Genomic DNA, 21,644 nt, shown 5'->3' on the forward strand with positions numbered 1-21,644 from the left:
GTATTTGTCATTTTTGAGGTGTGTGTAGCTAAATCACTGACCTGTATGAGAGCGGTTGTGTATCTTGAGGTTCTCCAAGCGAGAGAAGCTCTTGTTGCAGGTCGGACAGCGATGGGGCTTCTCGTTAGTATGAGTACGGATGTGGATGAGCATCTTGTACCTACATCCACACACACACACAAGAACACATTCATATCTGGAACCTCTTGTGTTCTACTCTCATATATTCACCTTTTAAGCTACTTCTGTTCTCTCACCTGGCATTGAACCCCCTCCCTTTTCGAGCACAGCCCTCCCAGTGGCAGCAATACCCAGAATCCTTTTCAGGTTTGACGTGAAAGTCGTTGACATGATCCACCAGGTCTTGCAGGGAGTCAAAAAGCAGATGGCACTAGGGGAGGAAAGACTTTTTTAGACTTAGACAGACTTTATTTGTCATTACATCATCAAACAAATTTCAGTGCAGTTGGCTCAGCAGGCAGCAGCAATACATACAAACAGGCACTATATACAAGATAATATATACAAGATATAAAAAAAACTATGTGAGTATAAAAAACTGCTTCTTTGATGAAATAAAACAAACATCAAAATAACTATTTTCAGTACTGAATATTGCACACTTACAGTTGTGCTCATAAGTTTACATACCCTCGCAGAATTTGTGATTCTTTGGCCATATTTCAGACAATATGAATGATAATACAAAAACTTTTCTTTCACTCATCATACTAACAACAGAAACTATCCAAATGACAGTGATTAAAAGTTGACATCCCTTACTTCTTAATACTCTCTATTGGCTGAATTAACATCAATGACAGCTTGAAGTCTTTTGTAGTCGTCGTGGATGAGGCTCTTTATTTTTTCAGATGGTAAAGCTGCCCATTCTTCTTGGTAAAACACCTTCAGTTCCTTTAATATTTTGGGTTTTCTTGCATGAACTGCATGTTTGAGATCTCCCCAAAGTGGCTATAAGTGATTTTGAGGTCAGCAGACTGAGATGGCCACTCCTTCACCTTCACTTTTTTCTGCTGTCGCCAATGACAAGTCGACTTGGCCTTGTGTTTTGGGTCATTGTCATGTGCATTCTGTCAGGGTATGTAAACGTATGAGCACAACTGTATATTGCATATCGGAACAGTCCTGTGTAGGTGAGGGTGGATGTGTGAGGGAGGAGGGGGGATATTACGTTGAGTTCATCAGTTATGGCATATGGAATCAAACTGTTTCTGATCCTGGCTGTTGTGCTATGAAGGCTACAGAGCCTCCTTTTTAAGTATACTTAGGAAATTACTTCGATCTAATCTTTAGGATCATAGAATGCGTTTGGGTTAAAGTCAGAGTTTCACCTTCTTCCAGCGGCAGGCCAGCTGTTCGTCTGCTGAGAGGTCAGGAGAGGCTCTCTTGTCATTCGTCTGGCCAATAAACATAGAGGATGGCAGGTGAAGCCCTGTCCCAGCTCCGATTGGCACAAAGAACTGAAAGGCCGGTGAGATGTGAGAATTCTGGGAAACACGAAAAAGAAAAAAAGAGCAATGCATCATGAGCCTGCAGCACCTAGTGTGACACAGGGCAGAATGCTGCTGCTGCGGATATTTTCACTAAAAATAAGGAAAGAAATGTATATAAAGGGGTTATATGTAGTACTGATGTTCCAAATTCTCAACAGCAAGGAGAGGTTTTGTACCAGAACACACTTCCAGATACCAAAACCAGCAACTAATCAATGCTATGAGTCCACACATAACACACATCTGTGTTATGGTATCATCAAGTTTTCGTCTACAAACTAAAACTGATAGCTGGTTACTTTGACAGTCGGTAAAATACCACTGCCAATCCAACACACACAACTTTATACCTTCATAAGTCTCACAGAAACAATGGGATTTCAGCATCAAACTCCATTTTTTTTTATTTATAGCTGCGTCCAGTGTTGAAAGTAACATTACTTCTTGCTTTTATCACTTTGTCAATTTATTTGACTCTAAAAGTTGTTTCTCAGTGATCCTCATTCCATCTTATCACTCTCTGATGCTTTGGTCAAAGGCCCCGTGGTGTTAGTTTTCCTCATCATGAGACCAACAGAGTGACTCACTACTCCCTCTAGTGGTCACATAACTCCGCCAGACTGTTGGTGTGAATACATTCAGTTCATATCACTACAATACATAACAAAAAATATGTAAATAATATTTAATTTTTCATTCTAATTCTTCATGTAAGTAAATATTCATATAAATATCAAATTTCTTTTTCTCTTTATATTTTCATTTTTTTTTACTCATTTTCTTCGCACTTGCTTGTTGTATTTTTGCTGCTACTAATTGAAATTTCCCCATGGTGGGATCAATAAAGTCTTATCTTATCTTATTTTAGGATGTTTTTTCACTGTTTCAAAGTGTCAATACTACACATAGCCCCTTAAAAGTTGTTGATAAGAAAGATATGCCTGTTCTTTCATTTCATTAAGGTTTAGCATTTTGTTGATTTTATGCTTTATTGCTCTGATTGGCTGTATGTTTATCCATTTGTATTCAGAGGCATTTTGGTTTGTGCCCGATAAAATATCCCTTAAAATCAGAAAATAAACGGAGGGATTCCAGACTAATTCTCAATTAGAAACTACTTTGGAAACATATGCTCATTCAAGAATTAGTCTGGTGATACTACTATAGTGTCATGTCTTAAATTAAATGAACTACACTGGGCCCCAAACTTGCAACAGTGCAAGACAGATAGAAAATGGACAATTTAACAACCATTTATTCTACGTGGAATAATTAACAATAGACAGTATTAAAAAAAACTGAACCCTGTCTAAGTACATAACTGCAGATCTTTAAACTTTGCCGTCAAGTATTACGACTTATTTCTCTTCTTTTCTCCAGATATAAACTTGTAGACATCCGCAGTCCTCTACAAAAACCTCCCTACATCCCTGAGCTTGGCATGAGAACTGTAAGATCCACTAAACCTCTGCTAGGGCTCAGAGAGCTGCTACACCAGCTCACACACACACACATACACACACTCGAGACACACACAGTGCAACTTAGTTCAAGCAGAAAATATAGTGAGGTCTTGATGAAAAGTTGAATTGAGAATAAGGGATATGTAAGTCCACATTCTCCTGTGAGCTGACAGCCGGAAAGATAGAAAATGTCTGAAATGTGAATGTGACAAATTTCATAAAATAAGGCCAATTCCCTGGTCTGAGCTCTGCCTCTGCACGCAAAATATGTGAGGTGATGTGTGAGATGCTGTAGGCGAGAGAGCATGTGAGTGTGTGCGTGTCTTCTATAAGAGACGCTGAAGTGCGTGAGGTGTTATAAGTGTGTGTGTGTGTGGTACAGAGTAAGAGTGAGAAGGTGTCCGATGCACATGTGTATGGGAAAGTGTAAACTGCGTGCGACGCTGTTTAATGTGCAGTTATGGCCGGGTGGTGGGGTCAGGGGGGTTATCTGAGTCGGACACAGGGCAGCTGAATGGTCCCAGCCAACGCGTCTCAATTCAATTGGGAGGGAATTGAATTAGCCGGCGTGAGGTCTGCATGGCTGTACCTTGTCTTAAATCCGATTATACATGTACACACACACACACACACACGCACACACACACACACGTCATGCCAGCGAGGCCACTGAGTACAAGCTGTTGGGGACACAAGAGGTGTTTGATAAGAACCAACCCCACACCCGCCTGTTCGACTTTCTCTCTCTCTCTCTCACAAATGATTCCAACCCCTTCGCACGGCCTTATTTCCTGATGGAGAGTGTGACACAACTCGATGTTGTTCTTGATTTGCTGACCCCAGCAGGATGAGTCACACTCTGCTGTCGACAGGAAAGTGTGGGCCACTCATTACGGCACTGAAAAGCAGTGTTTATTCTTTTAACAACTCTGAGGTGAACAAACAGGAAGGCAGAGAAACAGGGGGTATCGGTGGGCAAGGTGAATGCTGGTGAAATGTAAGTCAAAACACTTCCAAAATTACAAAAACTTAAGTATGAAAACAAGATTTTAAAAAAGAATTGTATCGTATCTACCTGAAATAAATGACAATGGGTACGGTTGCAGGATGTTTTTTAAATCCGATTTATTTTTCCAGAAGAAATTCAACCGGAACTAATGTACTTTCTCTTCTGTTTACATGGAAATGTTAAACCTGAATAAATGTTTACATGAGAAACGTTTATTCGGTTCTCGCAGCCCTTCTGTTAGCTTAGCTTAGCATAGTCACTGCATTTCCATGGTCACACATAGCCAGTTTTTTAAAGGTGATTTGTTGTCTTTTGTAAGTGATTTTGTGAAATCAGATTCTCCCTAATTATTTCTTTAGATCCGTGACTTACTGTACTCATACAATCTTGGGACTGTTGTGTTGACGCAAATTGGAAAATCTTTTTGTTGGAAGGGACACATGCGCTAAGTTAGCTTTGCTTTACCATTTTAGCTTTGCATTAATTTTTATTTCCCAAGATTTTCTTCCTGCAGTAAGTCACATTGCCATAATTTGAGCCTCAATTTGTGATCATACTGACCCCACCGGACTAAAGGAATGATTAGGGTGAGCTGAATTTTACAAAATCACTCATAAAATACTACAAATCACCTACAAAAGCCTGGCTACGTCTGACCATAGGAATGAAGTGATTATGCTAAGCTAGGCTAAGCTAAGCTAACAGAAGGGCTGTGAGAACAAGGCAGTCGGTGCACTGCAGTGCAAACTGTTTAGCCCACTTATCGAACTCATTAGTGCATGACAAATGAATGAATAAAAAACAAGTGGTGAACTATTCCTTTAGGGTTTTCGAGGCTGGTAGAGCCCATCAGAATAGCATAGTAACGGTTTGGGTTGACTATACTGCATTGCATATTCTTCCGCCAGCGCAGAATGTGTGCATCATTGCGACAGGACAAGACACCGAGCATGCGCAGAATGGCAGGAATAAAGTCCAAACGGAATAAAGGGTTTACATGTCTGAGGAATGATTTAGATAGGAATTAAAAGGGGATTAAATCAGTGACTTTAATCGGGTTTAAATTTAATCTAAACTTTTCTTTTTCAACTGGAATAAGGTGTTTACATGGGCATCTGAAATAGGATGTAACCTTTAATCAGTTTAAAGCAGGAATAAAAGTTGTCTGGTAAACGCATAGAATTATAGTTTTTCTCAGTTTACTTAAAACTATTAATAAACTAACACACACTGATTGACACAACAGTTGTTTTTTGTGACTTTCTCTTATTAAACCACAAATTTTGATGTGTTTTCCTCCTGTTTGTCAGCTGGGTAGCCTGGGAATCCCCACTATTAAATAATGTGAAAATCAGCTCCAGGGGTTTGTTCTTGGTCTGTGCCCTACCCTTCTACCATTTATCATGAAAATAATTGCAGTAGTTTTTCTGTTTTCCAGCTGGCAGATAATTTAAAAATGCAGTATTATAACTCTGATGAAGGTGTGATTAAGTTTAACATACTCACCCCTGAGGGGACGTAGTTGCCGTTGGTCATTTCTGGAGAGCTGGGGGTGTGGCGGGAGGAAGGAGACATGCTCAGGTCCACTGCAGGGGGTGTGGGGGTGTCTGTTCGATCCTGAGGTACCACCTGCACACCTGACAAAGCCGCAGACACACATCTGGTCAAATAATCTCTCTCCTGGAGGATCTGGTTCAAGGATACTGCTCCGTCCCAATTCTATTCTGATGTTTTGTTTCTTTACTTACCTGTGTGTGGAGACACTGGCGAGGCGGGCTCTATAACTGCAGTACCGTCATCTGTCATGCGGAGCTGGCGAGCACGTTTGGGGTGCAGCGGGGAGAGGGGGGGCGAGCATGTACCTCTGTCCCTCCCACTGACCCGCCGAGGGAGCTTCAAGTCTAGGGGCTCGTCCAAAGACAGCATGACCGCAACCCGCCGACCTCCCACCTGCACAAACATCCAATCACAGAGGGGTACAATGAGACAACACAGGACGGCTTGGTTTTCCTATGAAACACTGCATTCTAAAGTTAAAATAAGCTGCTGCAGAAGATAAATTCTTACATCTGCAATATTTCCCACATGTATGTTGAGTGTCTCACATTCCTTCAACCCACTGGGTAAGAAGTAACCTCCATCGATGGTAAACTGACCACAACTGTAAACTGAAACACTGAGTAAGCCAGGGAAAAATAAACACACACATACACGCTGGGTTCTGCATGACCCCCTCCTCTTTTTTCCATTCTGACCTTTACTCACACAGTCTTCCTGAGGAATGTCTACAATCCAATCCAGATGGTCACTCTCACCAGCAGCCTCCTTTTCTCCACCCACTGGCCAGTCACTGGCCTTTCCATCAAGTCACATAACCACCCCCCAGCCAGTCCCGACCCCTACAGTGTGCACCTTCAGACCCCACGGACCTTTAAGACCCACCAGCAAAGCCCCAGGCCTTCGTGTCCAGCTGCGCCCACTCCACCTCTACCTCCTCCCTCTTCTAAGCACACTGACCTCTGGACCCAGCCTGAGGGTTCAGGGCAGGATGTAACTGTCATCTGAGTTCCACTTCTCTTACTCCACCTCCAGATTGACCCTGCATCGCCTTATTCAGTGAAGACTTTTAGACTATAACACCTTAATGCATTGAAAGTAGAAATGAAATCATACATTTAAATATAATTCAGTGCATTGGAAGTAGTATTAAGTTAATGGGAAATAACATGAGATATCCCTTCATGATACGATGAAAATCTGCAATGTGCAATAACAGTAATGAGACTTGTGATGAATATACAAACTAACTTTGCAAACATATTGACACCGATTAATCCACAGGTAGTTGACAGCTAGTATGGACTGTGGATACATATATTATTTTTCAAGCATTGACATTTCGCTGTTTATTTTACTTGCTGTCTGTCTGTGAATAAACTGAACTTATCTGCATGCTGGGTGTGAATGCATGGTGCATGTAAATAAAAGTTTTCATTATTCATTGCTTTTTAGGCAGTTGCATGCAATGTGCTTTTTAGCAGGATCATACTGCAATAATAAAGAGAAACAAAATAGCATGGGACCATGGGAGTTTGAATTCACCACCATAAACAAAAATCTATCTGACGTGATTCAGACAGAAATTATTTAGACAGATAAGTTCGATTAACTGTATGTTCAGTGATGTATATGCATGTCTACTAGATTACTGTGCTGGAAAACATGCAAATGGTAATTTCTGTGTTTGTTATGATTTGATCCAAACTGCTGTGTTTTTTCTGTTTCTCTTCAAGGGTATGACTCAGCTGACCAGCAACCATAAGATAGAGGCCATTGAATAAAATCAAGGATTTCTCCAAAACTGAAGATTTTTGATGTAATGTAAGTGTACAGGTCAGCAAAATCTTTACCATAGTGTCTGGCGTGTAAGGTATTTGCATGCAGAAAGGTTACATATTATTTATTTAAGATTACTGAGGCACAGACTTTTATATAAACCACATTTTTTTCAACTGAAATGTAAATGTAAATATGTGATTCATCCAGTATTTATTGCTTCACACACAGGCGGTGCTCGTACAGTACTGCTGGTTTATAGCCAAGCTCTCCATCCAACTCATGTTAGGGTTCACTGCTCCTTCTCACCAGGCTCACATACACACTCACACATCTCACATCAAAGCATTTTCCATCTCCACACACAGTGGCAGGATGTCCTATATTCCTGCTTTGAGTCCATGCACACCGCTCCCACCATGCATGAGCCATAGTGTGCACATTATACACGGCCCTACTTATCATACACACTAGTAATTAATCACACTGTAATTTCAACAAATTTATCCTTCCTTCCTCTCCCTCACATACATGCCAACACACACACAGTAGCCAGGGGGGTAGTGAATGGTGGGCTTTGAGAGCGACTGGCCAGGGGCCACATGAGAAGCCCTTGTGTCTGGGAGGCATGGAGCAGTGAGGTCACCAGGTTCACCAGTCCAACGAGGGATGGCCAACAACTCAAACACACACTCACGCACAACCAGAAGGGGCTGGTTGTGGTGGTGGGGGGTTACAGATTCAATCATCCATAGATAAGAGATGAAGATACACACGTACTGACACAAACAGAAGAACATACTGTATGTACATGCACACAGAGCAGCATTATACCACCATCAGTCATCTCAGTGTATCGTGCATATGTGTATTCACTCACACTAAGATCTTTGAACAATTAACCTTTATCTGATTGTAACCAGCACATGACCCACACATCTAAAATGTCAGCTATATCCAAAAACAGACAGGAAAGACCCTGCAAAAAAATGCTACATGCTCGGACAAGATTTATTTTAAGAACTCGCAGACAGAAATGCCAACACTAACAAGCTGCAGCCAGTCAATGAAAAGATGCACCACTCCTTCAGCTTTATTAGGATGTACTAAAAGAGCATTACGAGTGTTATTTAACCCATATAGACCCAAAAGCATCTACTGAACTAAAATGTTGAATATCAATTAATCCTGTCAATACATGTGAATAATTGGTGTAAAAAGGCGTTGTCATTTTTTCATGGTCATCAGATATGACCCATTTGGATGTTCATAGGCTCTGTAGTTACCATGGAAACACACTCATCTTCTACAACATTAAGTCACCAGTAAAACCCATGTAGTTGGATCAATAACAAGGGATGGAGAGACTTGGTTTATGTTCAATTAATGATATACTTTACTGAAAAGTTAACTTTTTCTACAGTTTTTTTTTCTTTCTGATATAATAACCTTCGACTTTACGCTGAGCTTTTATGAACATCTACATGATCAGTAAGAATAATACCTGATTTTTCACTTAAAAATGCAAAATACAGATGATAATGATAATAATAAATGGTGATAAGTCACTTAAGAAAGGTTAAACATAGAGAAAAAAATCATTTGGGAAGTGCCACAAAAGTAACACTGGGTCTTTATGGGTTAAGTAAATTTGTCATGTAACAGTAAAAATTTCAAAAATCATTTATTTGTTAAATGTATTCAGTTTCATCTGCATCCACATAAGTAGTGTAGATTATACCTTGACACAGACTGTACAGAGTACATCCACTCTGGCCAAATTACTAATGATAAATGAGGATAAGTGGCGGTTGCTTTAATGAGTTTGTTATGTGGGCAAACATTGTCATTAGCTGTGAAAATGAACATGTTAAGATCAGAGCGGATATGATCCTCATTTAGAATAAGCTGCGGTTAATACCACATTTCTCTGTCTCCTTCTCTTCCCTCTAAACTGGGTGGGTCTGACTAACTTACTGTAACTCCTGCCACACAGACTGCCAAGAGTTTTGGCTTTATTGTTTGGCTTAAGTAGCAGAAAATCGCCTGTCATCCACTTTAAACGAGTAAACCCCTTATCCCGAGGCACAGACCAGGAATCAGCTTAACCTTTCTACAAACCCTGCTCTCATCCACTGGGGGGACAAATCGAAAAACTGGCCCCACATAAGTGTTATAATGCACTACTATAGAGACACTGTGGTATGGAACTTCTGACTCCATATTAATTTGCTGCTGGCACCTCTAAACATATGATTGGTCCCTTCCTGACACTGAATCCATACAAACACAAAGACAATACAAGGGTCTTGGCCACAAGCCCTTCTCAGGCAGCTGCCCCACATGCAAACTATTACTATAGCGACATAATGGACTGTATGGCTCATCTTTTCCAATTTATTAAACAGGCGTTCGTAGCTATTCCACTGCTGCTCAGACAACAGGCAGTCTCATGAAAATGGCTCCATTCCCCTACAAAATGTTAAGCATTGTTCTCATAATTCAGCTTATTGAATGATGCATGTATAGAAAGGGCTGTTTCAACTTGCTGTTCCCAATTATACATGTTCCATTTGAGAACGTAATCATGTGTGAATACAGCTGGTATAAGAATGAACAATTCAACTGTTTATAATCCACAAATTTACAGCATTTTATTTAGTAAAGAAAGAGTTTGAACAATTATATTGGCCACTGATTATAATCAGCGAATCATTCAATGATTAATATACCAATATACTCTGGCATTTGCACTGAAATACCAAAATAAGTTACTAATTGTGCAAAAATGCAATGTGTAATAACACTGATGGGCAAGGACCATGGCTCAGAGATGGAGCCAGTGCAGAAGTAACTGGGTTTACTCAATAAACGTTGGTTCCCATAGACTCTGAACTTCTCTCTAAAAATACCAAATCAGTATTTTTTATCATGGACTCACTGTAGCGTCATCTGTTTTATTTCGACCCCTCAATTAGTGAATTGGTGGTACATGTTTAGATTTTTCCTCTAGGATCTCAGGTCAAATAAAGGATATATGTATTTGTGGATAATAGGTTCCACTAACAAGACAGTAAAATCACTTTGTTATACAATGTTTGATGAAGTTTACCATTTACAGCCAAACTGAAAACTACTGATTTAAAAATAGCACTTCAGAAAACACATTTTTTCCATTCACTAATCACTTACTTACTAATTACACTATATCAATTATTTCAATATTTGATTATTTATTGCACTCTATGGCTGCAATAAATAATCAAATATTGAAGTGTCCACATTAAAAATGCAAGTCCTACATCTTTGCTATATATAGGTACACTACTAACATAGAGCCCAAGCACTGGGACATTTTCACTCTCCTATCCTCAGCTATCATGGCAGCAAATACAGATGGGTCACTTAATCAGTGCCAAAAATAAATTTAAAAAAACTATCACTATCTCCAAAGTTGGTGCCAATAGTTGCCGATAGGTAATGTTAGTCGTCAAAACTGAAAATACTGACTTCAAAGGTAAACAGAAGCTCAAAAGTTGGTCCCACCTAGAATTCAGTTCCAGAAGTTTTTATGAATTATTTTGACTTTGATGATTGTTAAGACATTTAGGTATCTATTGCTTTAACTTAGTCCTTCAGCTCAACAATTACCTTCTATAAGCTTTCAGGCGTGCATACATTTTCACCGTCAAAATGTTGAGAGGCAGAAGTAGACATGATATCGGCTGATTAATCGGCTATGTGCTTTTTCCTGTTCCAAACTATCATTATTATATCAACCTCTAAAAATACATTGAGTTGACCTCTACTAGCTCTGACTTCAAAGGTAAACAAAAAACAAAAAAAAAATTGGTCCCACCTAGAATTCAGTTCCATGTTTTTTGATTAATTACTTTGACTTTGATGATTACAAAGACATTTAGGTATCTATTGCTTTAACTTAGACCTTCAGCTCAACAATTACCTTCTATAAGCTTTCAGACGTGCATGCGTTTTCACTGTCAAAATGTTGTGGGGCAGAAGTAGAGATGATATTGGCTGATTAATCGGCTATGTGCTTTTTCCTGTTCCAAACTATCATTATTATATCAACCTCTAAAAATACATTGAGTTGACCTCTACTAGCTAACGTCCTGATTGGATCCAAATTGACACCAATTAAACTGTGCATAGCTGACAACTAGCTGGGGCTTCATCTGATTGGCCAAATGCTCAAATGCTATGAATAAATGGCTCATGCATCCAGAGATCCATCTGATAGGCCTGATAGATTGTGATGTTCATACTGCGATGGTAAGAAAAAAAACTTTCAGTCAGCACTATGTATAATGAAATCTCTCAAACTTCTGTGAAACTGAGCAGGTTGGTACCCGCCGAGACAGTCCATTCCTCACTAATGTGATCCCTGGGGAGTTGAACAGTACAGCTCCCACTGCTGGAGTTTACCTCAGTCCACCCTCATGATTATTTCTCTGGAGCAGTGACTGCCTGGAAGTGACTCTTGGTGTGTGAATGTTGGACTGAAGCTACACGATCTCCACTATAATATTCCAGTCAAACATCACGGGGAGTGGCAGTGAGGTAAAAAACAAGGGGAACCGAGAGGAGGCACCAGGAGAGAAAGGACAAGGAGTATGTCTGCGCGATATATGAATTTGTGTGTAAAGTTCAGTGGCGGGTGGCTGTGAAGTTTGGGGAAGGGGTGTTGGCCGGCCCCCATGCAGACTTCCTTGCTGAGCCATGGGGTCGACAGTCTCTCTGAAAGGCAGCATTGTCCCTTCTGTGGGCCCTCTCTCCCTCTGTAGCAGAGTAAATACAGGCAACGGCAGCTGAACGGGAGAGAGAGGAGAGATGACCAAGGGGGCCACAGTGAGGATAAACCAGGGTGAGGAGGAAGTGGAGGAGGAAGAGGAGTCCTGAAAGAGAGGTCTGTGCGTGTCCTCTTTAGCAATCTCAGTCACCTATAACCCTTTCCCACCCCTGTCTTACATCTACGCCTTTGCCTTAAGTGAGGAGTGTGTGTGTTTGGGGTGAACATCAGTGTGGGAGAGCTAAGAGTTGGGTAAAACACCACAAGGAGGGGCGTCGGGTTAAAGGGAGGCAATGTGTTTCAACACCTCCGCGCTCCGAGCCTGGGCTCACACGGATCAGCGCTGACCCTCGACCTCGCACCGACCGAATGATCTTTAACCTGATCTGATGTGATGAGATCTGCACCGAAGCGGATCGCGTTTCAGCAGATTAGTCTGCTTGGTGTGATGGTGCAAAAATAAAAGCCAACAAAAGCATCCGACATTATCCGAACTATGATGTATAAAGTGATTACGTTACAGGATGTGAATCGTATTCTGTGATATTTTGTTTTATATGAGTACTTCAGAGGGAAAATGTGTGTGTGTGTGTGTGTGTGTGTGTGTGTGTGTGTGTGTGTGTGTGTGTGTGTGTGTGTGTATGTATGCCTGTGTGACTCCCTCTGAAGTTGGCTGTAACTTAATCTCCCTCCTGCTGTGACCCTGGGAGGTGGTCTGTAGGAGGTAAGCCATCTCTCCCCAGGGCTCTTTGCTCTCTTTCAGCCTCTCTCGCTCTCTCTCACACGGAAGAAGAGAGAGCAAGGAGTGGGAACAACAGCTTCTGACAACTGAAGGGTTTTAATGTCTAGCATTTAAAGCCTTACAAAACCCAGCAGTGTTAAATTTGGATGTAGCTGTTCTGACAAGACCTTGCTCTGAAACTGCTTATTATTAATTTTGATAATTGGATTTAAATGTGTCGATACATATTCAACAAAAACACAATCCCAGCATTATGGTTTAAGTCTTATTACATAAGTAATATATGGAAAGCATCCCAAGATGTAAAAAAAAAAAAAAAGTGAAAATCATAGTTATTCTATCAAGGTTATTAAATTCTAACAATAATGTAATGATGTTAGAAGGTGAGTATGAACTTGTTTTCTTTGCATTTTTGGAAATTATTAATATTTCTAGCCAAAATTTGTCTCTAGATGAAAATTACACTTTCCAGACTCTCAAATATTACATTAGTATTTGCCTACGATATCACTGATCAGCCATCCTTTACTATGAGGTTCTAAAGGGCTATAGGATTAACCCATAAAGACCCAAACAGCCACCTGTGACCAAAAATATCTACTGATGTTAAATGCTTAATACCTGTTGATCCACTAATCCTAACAATACATGTAAATAACTGGTATAAAATGCAGTTTGTTGTGTTTTCATGGTCATCAGATATGACCCATTTGGACGTTCAGAGGCTCCGTAGTGAACATGGAAACACTGACATCTTCTACAACATTGATTCACCAGTAAAATCCACGGAGTTTGATCAATGACTGTGGATGGAGACACTTGGTTTAAGCTCAGTTATTGATATATTTTGCTGAAAAAGTCACTTTTTCTTCAGTTTTCTCTTTGTCTGAAATAAAAACCTTTGAATTTACACTGAGCTTTTATGGACATCTGCATGATCAGTAAATTAAATGTAGAAAAATACCTGATTTTCACTGAATAAATGCAAAATAAAGACGATAATATTACAATAAATGGTGATAAATCACTTAAGAGAGGTTAAATATAGAGAAAAAAATAATTTGCAAAGTGGCACAAAAGTAGCCCTGGGTCTTTATGGGTTAATATAAGCACCAGAATAAGTATACAGCTGGTTTACTAGAGACACTTCTCACATTTGAGGATGTAACATGAGTGAAAAGTATCAGTTATTCCACTGACACTGCCTAAAAATAATTAATAATGAAGACAAGTCACTGCAACACTCTAAAGTCCAGTGTTTGGTAGTTCCATAGTGTCTGGTGGTTTGCAAAGACCTTCGTTTACGATGTGGGTCCTGTGCAGACCTGTTGGTTTTTCCATTCACCAGGTGGGAAGGAAAGGGTCAAAGGTAAAGTTAAAGCCGAGCGGGTGTGGTGTGAACTCTGACCTGTGACATTTGGATTCTACATCTGTACCTGGGGCTCAGGGGGAATAAACAAAGCTGTCTCACTTGGAAGAGGTTAACGCACTCACAAGAACGGATTAAAGAGATCAAAGCATTTCCACACTTCAGAATAAACACATTTGTGATTTTGGTAATAACCACATCCACCTGGAGAAAGAAAAGAGGTGATCCATCAAGTTTCACATATTATCACTGAGATGATAATAGTAATTAGACTAATGAGTTTACATGATGGCAGTTACTGATGATGTACCACCTATGACAGGTTCACGTCCTGGATGTTTGTTCAGACTTTAGAAAGCACACCCAATTATGGTGAAAGCCTCCTCCTCAGCTTGTGTCGCACTCTTTTCATTGCTGACGTTTGTTGAGGTAAGAGCCGCAAGTGATGACCCCACCTCCGCTGACAAATACACACCCGAGCCACAGCCCCCGCGTCCATCTTCCACCCCTCACCCTGATGGATCACTCTGCACACAAACACACACACAGCTGAGAGACTTTTCTTTCTGCCAGTGTCGTCCTCAGCCAGCCGCCTCCTCAGACAGGAAACCTCAGTTTCCACTCCTCCTCCTCCTCCTCCTCCTCCTCCGGGCCTCTAACCCACCCCCCCTCTCTCTTTCGCTCTCTCTTTTATTCTTATATTGCTGTTGTTTTTCTCTTAAGTTCACTACTCCATCAAACTATTTCATTTCTCATCCACTTTCATTTGTTTCTTACCCCTGTGATGCATAAATTGACAAATTCAGTTGTGGATTTCAAATACTCAACCACAGCAAAAGATTAATCAGATATATCCAAGTGTCACTTTCTTAGTTTTTTACTGTTACTCTTAATCTCTCCCATTCCCCCCGTGCAAAAAACACAGAGGATTGTACACAAGATTATGTAATAGCAGCATGCACAGAGCCACTTGGAAAGGACTATTGAGGAAAAAGACAGTAGTTGGATCACTTAAAGTCATCATGGCTGCAATACAGAGACAAACCAACACACGTGTTTACATGCTTTTCACAGCTGCAGGACTTTTGATTAACAAGGAAAAAACAAATAGCAACACAGGTTTGATCGATAAAGATTCACAAAATTTACCGAAGCAATGTATGCGGGATTAGAGAAAGGACAGAGGGAAGGAAGGAAAGAAAAATGGGAGGGATAGACGGACTGAAGGAGTGCAACAGGAAGCTTCTCAGCGAGCTACTGATGGCCTGCAGCCAGAGCGTTCAGACACTGAGGAATTCCAGGCAGAGGGCAGAGAGGGAGGGAAGGTGCCAGGAGGGAGGGAGGCACAGAATGAGGAGGGCGGGGCATGCTTGTGGTTTGTTGTCAAAGAGGACTGCTACATAAGAAAGGAAGAGCATGAAATGTGCCTCTATGGTTGAACGTTAACATTTTGTGAGAATGTAAACTTTGGTACAGTTTCACATTAGCATTACTGCATGTGGATAAAGGTTGGACTGCGATATTGGTTCTTAACTAGGACTGGGAAATGACGCAATAATTGTAATTATTGTCACTGTATATTGTGATGATGATCATGTTTTGTTGCCTGTGGGGTTTATTCTATTTGCGCTGTCAGCTAAAACACTGAACAAAATATTTAAATGTATTGTTGTCAGGCATATCTTGATGATGATTGACATTGTATTGTTCTAAATGTATTGTTCCACTTCTAGATTTTATAATGCTCTTTGGCAAGTGTTTGTTCTGACTGTAAAATAATAGTTTAAAAGCACAACTAATCATGTGGTTTCTTCACTCGAAACCAAAAATCAACCTTAAACTTGAAAGAAACTATGATTTCACAATGACAAACATTGTGATATGTATTGGTATAATTTTGGGTTTTTTTATATTAGATTTTTATTTAAATTATGATTGTGATTATTCTGGGTGAAGAAATACAAGGGAAATAGAATTGAATAAGGCCTCATTCACATAGAGATGAAAACAATCTTTTTTTTTTCATTTCATAAAAATTTTCCATAAACACAGCAGCGTCTCGAGCAATGTGCGTGTGTGCACAAAACCGATGAAAACACTGTAGCATGCCACAGGAATACACCAAAAACAGAGAAGACATGGAGGATAAAAACAAACGCAACACTGTAATAAGCCATTGTGTATGGGTGGTAAGCATGGAAATGCAAGGATGGAGTTTTCAGATTTATGTGATCGGGCTTCCAAAATTCTGGTTCCATGTCAATGAAACACTCATATGATACAAAAAACAACAACTTTTGCAGATACTTCTAAACTCGTGTCCATGTGGACGGCCCCTTAGCCACTCAAACAGAAAATCATACTGCAACTTTTTACAATGATTATTAAAATCATGTTTTCATCTTACTGACAGACTGGGCAACAAAATAACAACCTCATCTCACTGAGATTTCACATTGTGTCAGTTGCGGTTACAGCCTGTTAAACCCGGGATTATCACATGACACAGTGACCTGATATGACTCTTGGTGGGGGTAGGGGGGGTACAGATGGGTAGGTACATGTATGGATGCAGTAGTGATGGGTGAATTTCAGAAGGCCTTGAGATTGTAAATCTGTGTATAATATTATCATACTGTAATATATATATTACACATAGGGGGGTGGGACCTTTCTGTGTGGAGTTTGCATGTTCTCCCTGTGTCTGTGTGGGTTCTCTCTGGGTACTCCAGCTTCCTCCCACCATCCAAAGACATGCACTGATAGGTTAATCGGTTAATCTAAATTGCCCATAGGTGTGAATGTGAGAGTGATTGTTTGTCTCTATATGTCAGCCCTGCGATGAACTGGCGAAATGTCCAGGATGTACTCCACCTTCGCCCATAAGTAGCTGGGATAGACTCCAAGCGACCCCCGTGACCCTAGTGAGGATAAAGCGGGTTCAGAAAATGAAAGAAAGAATATTACACATATACATTTTGCAAACAAAACCTTCAGTTCAGGGTAAACAGGAATCTACATTTAATAATAAAAAAAAAATACTGTTGTACCATAAAGGAGCTTGTCTTAGGATGTGTATAACTGTTTGTAAAGTCTGTTTTGCAAAAAAAGCTAACAATTTTGGCAGAGCGAAGAGAGAAGAAGAGGCAGGTATAGCGAGAGAGAAAAGCTGCACATTGGCATGAGGCTTGGAAACTTCCCCCGAGCCACAGTCCATTTATTAGACTCCCTAGTAGCTGCTATATGACATGAACAGTATGTGATCGAGGGTCCACGTGCAGCAGCATGTGTTTGGAGTCTCTGCTTAGTTTTCCTCCCACCTACTCCCATTCAAAAGTCACTATCAAATGGGCTACATACGTTTTTAATAAACTAAAGACATTTCAATCCATAGCGGAGTATCACAACAGAAATCGGTGATCATAGACGATTCCTTCAGCGAGTCAGTGTGCAGTAAACCTACACACCGCTAATGCTTAAGGCACTTCACACAACGGTACTGTAGGCTTTGAACAGTGGTGAGTAATGTTACAATAACGTGGGGCATTTCACAACATAGCACTTTCCTTGCACGGCAGGAACGGATGAATGCAACAGGATGCTTACCAGTATTTGCGAAGAGAAGAGAAGAGAAGAGAAGAGAAGAGAAGAGAAGAGAAGAGAAGAGAAGAGAAGAGAAGAGAAGAGAAGAGAAGAGAAGAGAAGAGAAGAGAAGAGAAGAGAAGAGAAGAGAAGAATGTGTTTGTCTTTGTGCTCAGGAGATTTGATAGACATCCCCACCCTGGCTTACTTTGACCTCCCACTAACTTCTGTACCTCCTGCAGTCTACTCAATGCATTCCCTCCAACCTTCACCCCTCCTCTCTCATCTTTGCTCTGCTATACTTAAATATAAACAACCACTTGCAAGATCTCCCTCAGCCCTATTCCCCGTTGGCTTCCCCTTCTCTTCCTCGGCCTCTACCCCCTTCGTCCGTCAACTCTCTCTCCTCTTCCTTCTCTTCATCTACCCTTCTTCTCGCCCCCTCCCCAACCACCCACTCCCACCCCCCTTTCAGTCCATTCCTGTGGCCTCTCCCCACAGGCAGTGATGCAATCCTCTGACTCCTGCGCGCAATCACAGGGTCTGGAGTCGGCTCACCAGCCAAGCAGGGGCGTCACCACACCACGCTCAGTAGGAAAGCAACAGGAGAGGAAAGAAGGGAGGTGGGGGGAAGAAAGAAAAGAAACTGAGCCAGTGAGGGGTGGGAGGAAAAACAGTCTGAGCTGGTGGTAGTGGTGGTGGTGATAAAGGAAAAAGTCCAGCGATAAAAGTTAACAAGTTTATTTTACAGCATATTCACAAATTCATTCAACTTGGAGTAAACATGTTTTTGTTTTGTTTGAGTGTGATGAATAGGGGGTTATTTTGACTCTATTGCGAGTTTTCCTAAAGCTACCGGAGAAACTTTTAACTGAATTTGTTTGCGGAGGATCAAAACTCAGCATTGTTGCAACATCCCAGCTCTTGTCCTCTCATCAGCCCACTAACCAGCTGTGTCTGGTTTGCTGGAGTTGCTGGATAGGGTCTGTGTTTCGGAAGTGATGGCTCTATGTTACTCCCACACTAAATGCTGTCATTCCAGCTGACTCACACCAACATTAGCAATATCTAACAGCTAAACTGACAGCATGAAAATCTACAAATTTTTGTGGCGGCAAGGTAGTTTATTATCAAAGCCTGCTACAAATTGCATAAAGACTGACATGAAAATATACTCTCTGGAGGTGTTTACTTTACAAAAGGAACGTCTTCCGCTTCCAGTTCTAGATTTCCTTTCTGGAGGAGTACAAAAATGAACTGTGTAGGCATCATGTGTATAATGGGTATGCAATGGTAGGCTAAGTGGGTTTCACAGTAGTGCATGCAGTGAATGATTTTATCAGTTCAACAGGGATGGAAAGTGAGATTACACGCCACACAGGCAAAAACACGCATGCACATTCACCCCTGCATTGCCGGCTCTGCAGATGCAAACCTCCCTTAAGGCAGCAGAAATGAGCACAAGGTCAGGTTAAGAATGCAAAGCACTGGCACCTGCCTAAGTCTTTAAAATACAGGCTTCTCTCAGCACACATAACACCAAAAGGGGCAAATGGTGACCACTCCCTAAAACCCAAGGCAGGGTTTAAGCCTGATGAGAAATGAAAAGACACAGGTGTGTACTCCAAACCTTGTGGGTCTGTTATTGTTCAACACTGAACACTGCAGCCTGAAACCTTCTTCCTTATTTCCCCTTCTTTGCCACATTTAACAGCAAACTGAGGGCAGGATTAATAGTGGGGACTTGCGTGTGGAAACTGTGGTACGATAAGCAAAAAAAAAAAACAACCCAGCCACTATTTTAGCACCAGTTACTAGGTTGATGTGGTCTATCCCCCCCAGTAACAACTTAAAGAATCATGGTAAGAGGTAGGGAGGTGCACAGTAAGTGCACTTATGAACACACATCTGTGCAGTGTCTACACAACCCTACAGTCATATATACATTTACAAACACACAGCCTAATGCAAAGTGTGCAGACTGTGTGTTGTGTGGAGTTCAGACCAGTTCAGAGCGCTGTGGTACGTCTCCAGCTTTGGGAGGGGTGCGCCTGTCTCACAGTCATTTCCTGGACGGGGATATTATGGCACCACACGCATGAGAAACAAACCCCTTTTGCCTTCATGGACTGACCCCAGCCACTTTCATTTGCTTGCAACTCACTAAGTTGAAGGCGCATACTGAACTCCCTGGGAAGCAAGTCTTCTTATTCAATAGCCGCGGTAATATGATCCCAACAACAGCTTTATGCAACACAGCCTCTGGGAGACTGAGGGCAAGGGGTGGGGAGCTGTCTTTATCGCTGCGTAGCGTTGCTGTGGCCTATTGGGCACGAGTGGGGTGTCCTGACTTTTCTACTTCCTTCCTCCAGATTGGCCACTCCCTGTCCCTGTGGAGGGCTGGGTGACACCTGTGAACCAGCCATTCTGCACAGGAGAACGCCAAGAAAAGGGGGCCACAAAGAGCCAGATGTGCTGGACAGGGAGTGTCTCTGACTTTGTGTTTGCTAGCATGCAAGTCTTTACGTGTGCATTAGTGTGTTTATGTACTTACAGTAGAAACAGGGCAGGACCTCAGCTTCCAAAACCAAAGCATATTGAAAGAGGAGGAAAACAGGAAGAGGGAGAAATACAAAACAGCAGAGAGCAATTACCAGACGAAGTGACGTGATGTGTGTTTGTGTGTACGTGTGTGTTAGGAGCAGGCACACGTAGAAGATGGGTGATCATGGAGCCAGTGTTTGTTTAAATACCAGCATGCACCCCTATACAGACTGCTGTACCTCCATTTCACCTCCTCTGCCCTTCTCACCAGTGATCTCATTTATGTATATACACAAAACTTGTGTTGTCTTCTCCTTGTGTTGCTGTCCCAACGTAACAGCAGCAGCATGTTCTCTCTCCTCACATGTAGTGCCTATTTTCTTTGACTAACCCTCCTCCTCACGTCCCCTCCCATCATGGCTGGCAATAGGACAAGGTCAATATGACAGTCTTTTCTCTCCTTTCTTTTCCTCCATTTATCTCTCTCCTTCTCCTTTTCTCTCTGTATTTCAGTGTTCTAGCTTGACTAAGTGACAGGCTCCACTCTGTAGCTTTCATCTTTTGCGGCTTTATCCAAGGGAGAGAAAAACAGAAAGAGAGAGCAGAGAGACAGATGCAAACGGACAGATGGAGGGCGAGTGAGATGGCGACAGACAGAGTTGAGCATAATGCTGTAAAATGGAGTAGCACTAAAGTCTTGATTTAAATTTGTTGGCACATCCAATTTGTGAAATTTGGGAGGGTGGGTGGGTGGGGGGCACTCGAAAAAGCTGAAGCCTTTGTCAAATCACAATGAACAGGACAGGCTAATATATGCAGCAGACAAATGAGATCATGCATCATCATGCAGCCTGGTGACGAATAAGCCAAAGAGAGGATCTCAATTAGTGTTGAAGGTCAGGCTGATATTCGTACTCTTACAGAACCTTCTGCCCTGAATCAATACTGACATTTTGAATCAATTAAGTAATAGCCAAGATAAGTCTGATGGACAGGAACATGTCTTGAGACCCAAGCAAACAAGAAGCAAGCGCACTGAGAAGAAACTGGATCCAGAGAAGAAAGCTGGCCAATATGCAAGAGGACAATTATTACAAGTTTAAGCAATGGTGTGCTATTAAACTGTTTTGCAGAACTATTTGAGGTTAGAATAAGTATTTATTGCACAAAATGTAACATCAAACTAACAGCATTTCCAAATTACATAAGACTCCCCCTTAAGAGAAAACAGCCACTGTACATATGAATTAAATTAGTGCTGGCAACATCTCTACA

At 41.3% G+C, this 21,644-nt stretch overlaps 1 protein-coding gene across 1 annotated transcript in view; it reads right to left on the reverse strand.

Moving 5' to 3' along the window:
• Window positions 1-21,644, reverse strand: part of glis2b (GLIS family zinc finger 2b) — a 33,016-nt gene that overhangs the window by 5,800 nt on the left and 5,572 nt on the right. The window contains exons 2-6 of the mRNA XM_030142144.1: window positions 5,735-5,936; window positions 5,493-5,623; window positions 1,353-1,508; window positions 258-391; window positions 42-160 (exon numbers count right to left, since the gene is read on the reverse strand). Of these exons, the coding sequence (XP_029998004.1) occupies window positions 42-160; window positions 258-391; window positions 1,353-1,508; window positions 5,493-5,623; window positions 5,735-5,912 (718 nt within the window). The 5' untranslated portion in view covers window positions 5,913-5,936. The remainder of the gene's footprint in view (window positions 1-41; window positions 161-257; window positions 392-1,352; window positions 1,509-5,492; window positions 5,624-5,734; window positions 5,937-21,644) is intronic.

This window comes from Sphaeramia orbicularis, chromosome 8, assembly GCF_902148855.1.
Source record: "Sphaeramia orbicularis chromosome 8, fSphaOr1.1, whole genome shotgun sequence".
Taxonomy (NCBI): Eukaryota; Metazoa; Chordata; class Actinopteri; order Kurtiformes; family Apogonidae; genus Sphaeramia; species Sphaeramia orbicularis.